The sequence below is a fragment of the Euprymna scolopes genome, chromosome 2, assembly GCF_053919585.1.
Source record: "Euprymna scolopes isolate OS-2025 chromosome 2, ASM5391958v1, whole genome shotgun sequence".
NCBI classification, from domain to species: Eukaryota; Metazoa; Mollusca; class Cephalopoda; order Sepiida; family Sepiolidae; genus Euprymna; species Euprymna scolopes.
The window spans coordinates 13,461,621-13,474,531 of NC_136483.1; the positions used below are offsets into that span (position 1 = coordinate 13,461,621).

At 32.1% G+C, this 12,911-nt stretch overlaps 1 protein-coding gene across 6 annotated transcripts in view; it reads right to left on the reverse strand.

Moving 5' to 3' along the window:
* The window catches only part of LOC145288655 (leucine-rich melanocyte differentiation-associated protein-like), a 212,776-nt gene that overhangs the window by 120,956 nt on the left and 78,909 nt on the right, over positions 1 to 12,911 (reverse strand). For 5 of the 6 annotated variants that reach the window (XM_080136347.1, XM_080136349.1, XM_080136350.1 and 2 more), the window contains exons 2-4: positions 10,975 to 11,114; positions 6,995 to 7,115; positions 578 to 707 (exon numbers count right to left, since the gene is read on the reverse strand). In XM_080136347.1, the coding sequence (XP_079992473.1) occupies positions 578 to 707; positions 6,995 to 7,115; positions 10,975 to 11,114 (391 nt within the window). Of the gene's footprint in view, positions 1 to 577; positions 708 to 6,994; positions 7,116 to 9,422; positions 9,563 to 10,974; positions 11,115 to 12,911 lie in introns of all 6 variants that reach the window. The other variant, XM_080136346.1, reaches the window with a different exon arrangement.

Sequence of the window (12,911 nt, forward strand, 5' to 3'; positions counted from 1 at the left end):
TATTACAAAAAAAAAAAAATTGGTCATTTCATATTATTTTTATAAAACTATGTTGTGTTTGATTCTGTTTTATCAAAGCTGAATATTTAACATATAATCAACTTATCAATTTGACAACCCTGGCTTGCAGTCTGGCCCAATCAGTTTTTCAATTTGATGACTGTCTAACAGTTTGGCCCAATCAGTTTATCAATTTGACAATCCTGGCTCACAATCTGGCCCAATCAGTTTATCAATTTAATGACCCTGGCTAGCAGTCTAGTTCAATTAGTATATCAATTTGACAACCCTGGCTAACAGACTGGCCCAATCATTTTATCAATTTGATCACCCTGGCTCACAGTCTGACCCAATCCACCTTGGACATAAAAAGATAAATAAATTTAAATGTGGGGGAAAGGAAGAGTAATAGAGCAAGTTCAAAGTTCTTGTGAGTGATTGAATGGAGTGGACAGCGATCAAATGGTGGAAGCCAACAGAATAAGCTTAAGGTGGAGTGTAAAAAAGCATTATTGTGGTCAATTGGGAGAAGTTTCATGCAGCGGAGAAGAACCAAATGAACAAAACAGAAACCTACCCTTTTCGCACGGCGGGTACTCTGCAGGATGGCACGCTGGTAGATCTTTTCTGCCTCCTTACGTTCTTCTTTGTTGATGCATTTGTCATCCAAAATTTCAAGTGATGGGATTTGGCTAATCACATATTGCCTGAGGAAGAGGGAAAAAATCTATATATAAGAAAATATTTGTTGTTTCAGAAAAAACACAAAAAAAAACAATTTTAACCAAAACATTAGTTTATTATTTCAGTTATGCTTGCTGCCAACGTTTCAGACATATTTATGTTCCAGTTATGTTTGAAGACCAATGATATAGTGAAAACATTGTTGATTAGTTTGATTTGAGTATGATGAACTTTTTACATTATCAGCCTGAGTTGCATTGTCATTGAAGAAAGATTAGGAATAAACAGAAATTCAAAGGAGGAAATTTATGACACGTGTGGACGGATAGAGAGAAGAAATTTTATTAAACACAAGCAAAGGATTATGCGATATTAACAAAGGAAGGTAATATGAAAGACAAGAGTTATTGAACTTCCAACATTTTCTTCAATAACAATAACTGAAACATTTGTAATCAATTTAATTAAAATAACGAAGTAATGTTTTTCAACTAGTTTTTGACTAAAAATTTAAACACAACGTCGGCAGACGTCTAACACCGGTCTGGGTCCTCGGTGGATACGCCGATCCCGCCAAAAAGGAGTTTTTTTTTTTTTTTGGTTAACATAGCAAATAGGAATGCTGAAACCCTCTTTCAACTAATAAGAAAATACATTCTGCCGGGGACCACGCACGGTCGTATCAGACTGTTGGAGCAAAGTGGGAGGAGAGGGGTATCATTATTTAACGGTGAACCACCACAGCCTTAATTTTGTAGATCCCGTAAAAAAAAAAAAGTTTTGTTCCTTTCATTTTTCTTACGATTTTTCTTTTCTTTTTTTGTACGTAAATAGTTAAAAAAAAAAAAGAAAAGTTTCATAAAAAACAATTACTCACTATTATTTGTTAAATAAAAAATTGATCCTACAAATATCATTTTTGTTGGTCATTTTACGTAAATAGTTGAAAAAAAAAACAAAAAAAAAGTTTCATTAAAAAAAAAATAATTACTATTATTTGTTTACAAAAAATGTTTTATATGTATTTATTTTGCAAATAAAACAATTCCAAACAATATTACTAATAATAATAAAAAAACATAAATGAACGGTAGGTTTTTTGCTTTTAACTTATTTATTTTTGGATGTTTCTATATTTTACAATTTCATTTTACAGTTATTTTGTTGTAGCGTTGTTTTTATTTTATCGGCAACGCTCGGTCTTATCCGGCTGTTGACGTCATGTGTTGGACAAAGCCGAATAAATGCTGAGTTACGTCTGGTTCGTTAAATGCACAAGTACCAATAAATTATTTTAACTGAAATATATGAAATAACCTAGCAATGCCGAGCGGCCTGCTAGTATATATATATATATATATATATATATATATATATATATATATATGTTGAACGCGCCATTCACGATGTTTTTTTTTCAAGTTAAATTCAACTTTCACAATATCTTTATTTTTTTTATAATTTCATAATATCTTTTTTTAATAATAAATTGTTAGTTGAAAGCACAGAATAGTTACAAAAACACCACCCCCTCTCTATGGTAAGAATGGCTGAAAAAGAAAAAAAAGTTAAAAAATATTAGGTACTCAGCCAGAGAGTGATCCGTGCTGAAATAATAACATTATTTAAAAAGCCATTCTTCACATGGGGAGGGGGAGGTGTTTTGTACCTATTCTGTACTTCAACCTTACAATTGAATAAAAAAACATGTCATAAAACTTTAATTAAACTTGGAAATACGATTTAAAAAATAGCGCGGATCAGTAAGTTCATTAGCACCAGAAATTGTTAGGTGAAATACAAAAGTTTCTACCAAGAAAACCATTATTTTTTTTTGCTATTCTTACCAAGGAGAGGGGATGGTGTTTTGTCACTATTCTGTGCTTTCAACTAACAATTTATTAAAAAAAAACAAAAGGTAAATTTTCACATTAGGTCCACCTCCACAATTTTTAACATGGGTAGGTTGGGGGTGTTTATTCCGAAAGCCATTCTTAACATGGGGAGAATGGTGTTATTTATTCCAAAAGCCATTTTTAACAGATGAAAGACAGGTAAAAGGTTAAAACACGTGGTTAGGCATGGGTGTTGTTTATTTCGAAAGCCATTCTTAATATGGGGAGGTTGGGAGTGTTTATTCATGGCCGCCAGTGAATTATAGTGCATAGTACAGGTCTTTATATCTCGAAAACTACTTGCCTCTGCAAATTTTAAATGATTTTCTTATTCAGCATAGTCGAAAATTGTGGAGGTGGACCTAATGTAAATCTACCTAATTGGATAATTTTTAGTGTTTTTATTGGGTTTGTACTATTGTACATATAGATTCGAAAAAGTTGTCAAAAAATAAATGTATAAACAAATATTATCAGAAGCAAGATATGTTACTTTATTACCAAAATGGATAATTTTTAGTTTTTTTTAATGTAAAGTGTTTATTCGGCTAAAAAACTGCTATATTTTAAAATTACAAATGGCGGCAGACTGTGTTAAACACGTTAAGTTTGGGAAAATGAGTTAAAACTAAAAAAACTATACAAAATACTGTTAAAAACCACCGAATAAATGTCTTCCTATGTCACGGTAACATATATTGAGTGAGTTCCTGACAGTATTTTGTATAGATTTTAGTTTTAACTCATTTTCCAAAACTTAACGTGTTCAACACAGTCTACCGCCATTTGTATTTTTCAAATATACAGATAAACACTACATGTTTTCGAACCGATTAAACATTTTAAACTTAATAAAAAACACTAAAATCTTATCCAGTTAGGTAGAAAAGTAACTTTTCTGTGTTTAGTAATACAAACCCGTTTTATTTACTGTAATATTTAGTTGGCTCGAAAAGCAGTGTTTCAAGTGTATTTGAAAAATACAGATGGCGGCGGACACCGTTAATGATGTTAAGTTTGGGAAAATGATTTAAAACTAAAAAACTATACAAAATACTGTCAGAAACCCACCAAATATGTCAGCCTATGTCACGATAGCATATAATCAGTGGGTGTCTGACACTGTTTTGTATAGTTTTTAACTGATTTTCCCAAACTTTAAGTATTCAACAGAGTCCGCAACGATTCGTCTTTTTCAAATACATCGATAAACACCGAGTTTTTTGAGCCGATTAAACATTTTACATTAAATAAAAACACTAAAAAATTATCCTGTTAGGTAGAAACGTAATTTATCTTACCTTTGCTTTCATTTATTCGTTTTTGGCTAACTTTTCCGAATCTGTGTATAGTAACCCCCCCCCCAAATATTAATTAAAAACTCACATTTTTAAATACAATAAAAAAAACAAAAACTATTTAGCGTTTCAACGATTTAGCAACTTTCGGCTTAATTCACTGAATGTTGGTCGAGCCCAAGCCATGATTGACGGTAACTCCCAAGGATCTGGATCCAATTCTGCAAGAGTACCATTTTTTTTTCATTTTGCCTTTTTTTTTTTTTTTCACTTTTTGGAGTGGATTTGCTGTACTAAGAATATAAGAAACATGCATTTTCTCTTTTTATTAGAATTTTTCATTACACCTAATTGAGCCACAGCAACGCGTGACAGGGTACAGCTAGTATATATATATATATATATATATAATTTTAGAACAGAAATTACTTTAAAATTAATGATATCATAAGGGATCAACGGTAGTATTTGGCAATTTTGTAGACATAATAAATACTGACACAATGATAGTATTATACATATACATATATATATATATATATATATATATATATATATTTTTCTGTGGAAATATATTTTATTTCCTTATAATATATACTAATGCTTACTGAAGAAGATCAATGTAATTACAGAGCAATATAGTGAACGAATGACAAAAGTCTATATTCCAAAGTTCATGATGTTGACCATCTTATAATTTATTCCATTGTTGTAAATGTCAACTGAATTGAAGGAATAAATTATATGATGGTCAACATCATGAACTTTGGAATATAGTTCCTTCCTCATAGGTTCTGAAACGGCTGAGCCTATCTTTTGCAAATTTCACACAAAGCTAATTTATATGTCTGGCAGTGTTCTTAGATATGTTTTGTACAGAAATTCATCCAATAAGTATAAAAAAAATCAGATCCTAAAAATAATCTTTCTTTTTCATAGATAAAAAGAATTTTTACAGGGGAATATTTTAGGCTACACCGGCAATTATTCCTTGTAATATATAATATTCCATAGAAAATTGATTCTATAATAATACATATGCAATCTGCATAAATTAAGATATCATGTTTAAGCATATTGTACAACCAGGCAACAACGGGTGTTCAACTAGTATATATATATATATATATATATATATATATATATATAATGTGTAAAATTGTTGAACTTATTTATGTAAAATCCAATTGATTTAATTTTATATATGACATACATGATTGTTGTTTGAGCATTGCTATTGCTCGACTATTCACTAGTGTGTCATAAAAACATAGGTCTTCAATCACTAATAACTAAGTCTAGAAAATCAAGTGACCACACCAAGAGGAAGCTATTTTGATCTAATCTAACTTAATAGGATTTATTTTAAGATATCAAATGACCTAGATAGACGAATTAAGAACAATGACTGACATATATAAATCCATGGGAGTTGCAAATTGGTGTTTGTCCATTGCCATTGTGTGACTATTTGTTGCTGTATCATAGAAACACAGAAAAGTTTCATAAATTTTTCAAGCAATACTTGTGCATCACAAGAAACACTCATCTATCAATAATTCCCTCAACTCTTTATCTGTGCCTAAACCTAAACGTAGATTCCATGAACAAAGCTTCTTTCTTAGAACTTACGCCTGTGGAACTGTCTTCTGCTTCCCAGTTGACTACAATATGGTTGTCTTCAAGTCCAACGTAAACAAGTTCTTGATGAGCCGTTCCACTTAAATTAACAAATTTACTGAATTTCCATTACTAACAATCATCAATTGAAATGTATGTCTTGGGGAAGCCTTATGTTTTGACAAGCTTCTGGGCTTGACCTTTACTCCTGATCTGAAATCGAGCACGTATATCAAATCTGTTGCCAAGGCCGCTGGAAAAATGGTAGGATCCTTTTATCGATCCAGTAGATATCTCACTGCTGATGCTATTCTCTATCTATATGAGCCAGGTACATCCAAGGATGGAGTACTGTTGCCACATCTGGGCAGGAGCTGCTAGAAAGGACTTGTCCTGCCTTGATATAGTTCAAAATAGACTTCGTAGCCTCGTAGGAGATGTCCTTTTCTCTTCCCTGCAAATTCTATCTCACAGAAAAGATGTTGCGAGTTTGTATCTGCTTTATTGTTATTTTTATGGCAAGTGTTTGACTGAGTTTCAATCTATGGTCCACCCTCGCCAAACTTTCACAAGAAACACTATCGATAATTCCCCCCACTCTTTATTTGTGCCTAAACCTTAACGTAGATTCCATGAACAAAGCTTCTTTCTTAGAATTGCATGCCTGTGGAACAGTCTTCCATTTTCCTGCTTTCAAGCTGGCTACAATCTGATTGTCTTCAAGTCCAACGTAAACAAGTTCTTGATAAGCCATTCCACTTAAGTTATTAAATTTACCGAATTTCCATTACTAACGATTACTATATTGTCCAATTGACTACTGTAGACTCTTTAACCCTTATCCTCGAGTGGCCTCTGGGCCTTGATAAGTGGTGATGCCTATGTAAAAAAAAAAAAAAAAAAAAAAAAAAAAACTTATTTAGGGAAGGAAAAGCTTTGCACAGAACCGTTCCAACTTTCTATGCAACTGATACCTTGACCCATATATAACATATGTATTTTTTATCTATTTATATATGTATTCCCGTATCCCCTATTTACTGTTTCTATTTTCTCCCCTTTCTTTCTCCACGTTCTCTTACATCTTCCCTATTTTTTTCCATTCTTGGGGGGGGGGGGGTGAGAGGGGGGGGGTAGATCAAAACAACCCTGTTTTGTTTTTGTTTTTCATGGGCTCTGATGAATTCTTGATGTAGATATTCCTGACAAACCTGTCAAGCAGCAAAACCCCACCCCTTCACTGTAGTGATCCTTAGATGCCATAAAACTTTCTACTCAAATAACTTTTTTCCTAAAACTGCTAGACTTTGGAATTCTAAACTGTACTGACATGCAGAAATCCAAATATAATCTGAACAGATATCTTGCTACCCAACTCCCTACATAGTATTCCTGCAGATTTGGTCTCTAATAGTAGCCCTTTACATCCAAGTGGCATTGTGCCTTGCTTGGGATGAAATAACAGTATAAAAAAAAAATAAATTAAAAGAAACTGACCTGTAATCAACATATTGTTGATAAGTTCCTCCATTGAAGTAACTGGGGGCAGCATCATTGTTCATCATACTGAGATATTTCAATTTTGGACAACTCTTTGCTATCGAATTAATAAATACACCTGAAAAAATACACAAGATATGAATTATTTTCAAAAGTCTATCACATAACTAATATTGGATGTCTAAAAAGCAAGGAACACAATCTAAGAGCAGTTGTCTGCCCCAGTGGATTAAGTGAAGGGAATTCAATTCAAAATTTCCAAAATGTTAACAATTATGACAGAAAGACACTAAGTTTAATAGGTATTTATACAGAATAAGGACCATGCTATCAGAATTTTTCATGTAGTTGATGTAAAATGCTAGAAAGTGCCAAACGAAAGTTTCATGATTTTTTTTTTTTCATGCAAATACTGGCCAATTTTTTCAATGAAAAGAAAAACACTCATTGTAAGGTAAGTTTCATGAATAAATATTTATTTTTTGAATAACAAACAACTGATAGCAAACATTTTTTATATATGATTTTATTTTGTTCAAATCATGATAAACTTTTTTTATATTATAAACCAATAACAAATGTTTTCTTAAATGACTTTGGTTGCTGCAATTTCATTGGTTCGGTGTTTTGGCACCTTTTGTTTTTCTTTAAGTTAACTGCCTGGAAAATTCCAAATAACACAGTCCTTATTCTGTATAAGTACCAGCATATATATTAGAATATAATGTCTTTGTAAAAAAAATGGACACTTCCAAATAAACTGGCATCCATTTTAGTTATTTCTTAATAACAAATAGATGATATGATAAAATCAATGTCTAAATTTAATGAACACAAACAATGCAATAAGATGTGCGTAATCAAAGTTTTCTAAATGAAAAAAAAAAAAAAAAACATTTTGCCATTACTTGACTTTCTTTATATAAGTAGATTTTTTTTAAATGCTACGAATTTATTTACGAAAAGAAAATAGCGACAGTACATTTCAAAATATATTTCCAACTATGATATAAACTTTTCGGCAGTATATGCGTTTCTCTACTGCAAAATTACCCTCATCATTTATAATAAAAAAACCTGGAACAGCTTTAATTGACTGAAAGTAACATGTACAAAAAGTCAGATGGTAATTCCTTTCTCCGACAGTAACAACAACATTGTACACGATAAGGAAACACTAATACCTGTATAACAAGCTCCAGTTGACAGGTGTATTGGCCTACAGGATTTACTTAATTAGACTATTTTGTTTTTGTTTTTTTTGGAGGCGAGGGGGGGTATTCTCGCCTCTCAGATATTATGTAACCGCTTCCAAGGGTGAAACAAACACATCTTTACAAAAATGCATCACTGAACGTTGTTTATATGAGCATTAAATAAAAGACATGTCAGCTATTTTGTCTTAAAAAAACAGTGTTGCTTTTGAATAAAGAAGACAAGACACCAGTATCGTTTGATCATTTCTGAATTTATCTTTTGTCCTTAATTATTATTTCTTGATCTAAAATGAACATTTCCTCTATGTTTTGTAAGATAAGAGTCATTCATAAAACTATTAAATATGTACAAAACCATTTGAAGAAGACAGAAAATTACAACTGAAATGTTATGAACATAATAACAAGATGACATCAACAATCCCAGAATTATAAATTGAGTTAGAGTGTTAAAAAAAAAAAACAGAAACAAGTGATGAAGCCAGTATACTATTGAAACTCATCTCAAAATTTCTTCAATGTATATTTTGCAATCAATAATATCAAGAATAGTTCATATATTTTGGATTGTTCAGACTACTATTCTCACCCTGAGTGTTACTTTCAGATTTCAGACGATGTAATTTTTGCCCTTCTTCAGGTGTATCTTGTTGAACTTGGGAACCATATATATATATATATATATATATATATATATATATACTTTTTATTTGTTTTTACATAAGTATTAATATGTCACTACACATTCATGAGCATGTTTTGGTCAGTTAGTGTCTAATAACTAGAGACCTTTTTAGTTAATAGAAAAGTTGAGTCTATAACCTTGTTAAAACTTTATTAGTTACTTTACCTCTGAAAAATATTAACCTGGGCTTATATATATATATATATATATATATATATATATCAACACACGAAACAAATAAAACTTTTTAGACATAAAGATATTTTGTAATTAACTTTTATACAAATATATTTTCATGTACATAAAACAGGTTTCTATTCTCCATCATTATTAAAACACCTTTAGTTATAAAAGAATTGTATATATAAAAATATCTATATACATATATATGTTACATATAACAAATAAAAATGCATGGCAACATTTTATTCTGGTTGAGCAGATGTATGCAACTTTGAGGCAACATAGAATTGAGATAAAGATGCAAATTTCAGCAGTGCATTAAGACGTGCACATGTCTTACCTAAATTTGTGATCTCGTTATGATTTAACCACAACGTGTGCAATTCTGTCATTACGGGCATCTTGACATGTGATCGAATACTGTTGTGATCCAGAATCAAAGTCGAGATTATTGGGAAATGGCACAAAAAACGAACATCAATGAGAAAAGTTAAGGAAGACAAAACAAAAAAATTACCAGCATTTGCAACCTCTTTGAAATATTGGGTTTAGAATAATTGTTCATTTTTGTTTTTATGCAGGAATTTTTTGCACTCCATTTTAATGTTTTATTTTTTAATTTTATTGAAGTTGTCGTCAAATTGGAGAAATCTCAGCATTTTCAATAAATTTGACTTTTTCAAGGTGCTAAAATAGAAAGGTGATGCTCTTCTATTAATAATACATAAAAACTGTTGTATGAAAAAAAGCCTTTTTTAATACAAAAACAAAAGGATCTAAATGAAAGAAAGTTGTGTCCAAGTGAAGAAAGCAAAGTTCTTTGGATTGTTGAAGGTTTGTCAGCAGCTATCTATAGATTGCCGATACTTGAGTGTCCAGTAGACAGAGTCAGGAGAAAGATAGAAGAGACGTTTTGCCTCATTGCTTTGAAGGTTCTGTCTGCTGATTGACTGATTTCCAAAAGGACAGATGGAATTATTATGTCTTATTTATTGCTGTGTGACCAAATCACCTGGCAGGGAAATTTCCCCATTTATGATTGCTACATCAAGGTCACCAAAGTTGCTCATAAGATTTGTAACAATGTGCAGCATTAATTTTTGTGTTTAAAAAAAATACAAATTCTGATTTCAAGAAGCACACACTGTTCGATCAAGTGAGTTTAATGGTGAGCAACTGAATCTTCCACATGAACACTTATATGAAATGAGCAAAGATATTGGTGAAGAAGATAGGTTGTGATAAAAACATTGCAATGAAACACCTGTATTCCATGGGAAACTTTCAGAAACAATCACAAATTATTCATTAACCCAATATTATGTAAAATAAAAACAAATACTCAGAGTATTTTATATAAGAAAAAAAAAAAAAAAAATTCAAGAATCTTTTTTCAAGTATTCTTTTCCTCCATCATTTTAATTTTCAGGTTAATCTATCACAGGTAAAAATCTTCCATCATTAAAGAATTTTAATTAAATTGTACAAAAAAGTTAACAATCTAAATTAAGCAATCCATTTATGCTGACAGTCGAAAAAACAAAACGAAAAAAAATAAAAACGGTTAGTATGACACCATATCTCATATCACTTAAATTCCTTATTGTAAACTATTCTTCAGCAACTTTTGTTCAAAGAATCGTTTAAAGTAAGTATTGCGTTTCATCTTTAAATATGCCATAAACTAAACCTAGGATGATTGTCCATTTTTTATGTTGGTAAACTTTCTTTTAAAAATCAGATAATGGGGTTGGGCTGAATCTACATTTTTTTTTTATGTTAGTACGCTTTGTTTCAAAAATTGGCAAAGGAGAGTGAAAACATAAACAAAAACTGAAAAAAAGAAAAGAAAATTGAGTACAGATCATACAAAGAATAAAGAGTGAACTTACCCAAATTACTGATTCCATTATGATTAAGCCAGAGAGTGCGTAGCTCATGCATGCGAGGGAATTTAGCATGAGACTGGATGCTGTTATGGTCAATGATTAGCGTGTTCAATAAAGGGAAGTGAGTCAGGAAACGGAGATCAATGCACAGATTTAAGGAAGAACAAATTGCATTCAATAAAGGGGTGTGGGGGGGGGTAAGGGGGCAAGAATGATGATAAAACAATAGAATGTGCTCTGATGAACTCTTGCCCCTCGACATACATACTCTGGACTAACCAGACAAGCAACAAAATCTCACTCATTCACTGTTGAGGTCCCTAGATGCTGGAGGAAAGCTTTCTACTCTAATAGTTCCTTCCTTCGGACTGCTTAACTTTGGAATTCCCTTCAAGTTTCCTGCTTCCCTGACTGTACTAATCTGCAGAATTTTAAGTATAATGTGAACAGACATCTCACTACTGAACTCCTCACAATCCTCTGTTAGGCATGATCTCAAATAGTAGTTCCTTACATTGAAGTGGTAAGACACCTTGTTTGGAGTGGAAAAGAGTATTAAAAAAAAAAAAGTTAATTTAAAAAAAGAAAATGGCTCCAATAATTAACATGTTTATACCAATTCTGTGTGAACCCCCCTTTTTTTTTTCAAATAAAAAAAAAGGACAGAATTTCCTCTAAAGTTCAGAATAAGCAGGAACCTTTCAATCTTACACCACACCATCTTCAACAATACAAATTATTTTTTTTCACCAAATTTTTTTCTCTGCTAATCCATACAACGTAAGCTTATTCTCATCAGTTAAACTTCAGCGAAAATTTATGTATGATGTTATAGAAAGAATCTTTGTTTCCATATTAAAAATGCCATCAATAAACTTTGTCGTTTTATTGTGCCTCCATTCAGCCTCAAAAGACAAAGGACAACCCCTGTAGGGCCAGCTGCAAGGGTTGCGCAATCTCCAACCAAACCTCTCCTGAATTGGCACTGCTTGAGCCCAGTGGTAAGGAGAAGTCCAGGATGACTGGAAACAATGCCAAGATAAGCAGAGAGCACATACAGCACCTGGAAGTCCCAAATGGTCACCCATTTAGTACTGACCAGGTTCAACGTTGCTTAACTTCAGTGATCCAGCAGGAATCGATGTGTCAATGTGATTATGCCGTACATTTATTTATTTTATCGTAGTTAACGTATAAACACACAAATTAAATATTCATGTAATATTGTTATTTTTTCAATGTATTTTCCTTCCTCGTCAACTGTTTAGGTTTTGTATCATTGTGGTCAGCCAGCTTTATATCTTGAGCTTCCCATTCATTTGTAAGACAAATGCACGTTTTATTTAACATGGTTGCTTTACACTTCAGCCTTCTTCGGACATCCATTATCACACTTCATAATCTTGTAGGAATTTCCAACTGGACATTTCATTCAATGCACAGAGGTAAATGGTTCTTATTCTGTGTTCCATAACTTTCAGTTGTAAATAACGATAAAAATTTACAAGGTCTCACTCAGAAATAGACTGCTGACTAGGATCAAAGTGTAGTATATGTTTTGCCTTAACTCAGAAGAAATTCTCATAGATTGAGACAATTTTTATCCTAATACATAATGACCTTTTTAGGGAGCTGAATTTTCATCACATTAACTGACCTTGCTCTCGTGGGGAGGCATGTAAACAGGGACTTTCTAATATTGTTTTACTAGTAGGACCAATTATCCGGCACTGGCCGGTGGAAGCCTGCCTCATTCCCCTCGCAAAAAAATAAACTACAGTTGTTGTTGGTAGCACTACCGTCCCTGAACAATTGCGGACACTAGCGGCCATGGCTGAAATGAAATAATTTGGCTTTCACTGGCGATTAGTGCTGGTTTGGGGTGATAACATGCAGATACTGTTTGAATGTTAAAAAAGCAATTAAGGGAATGCATAAAT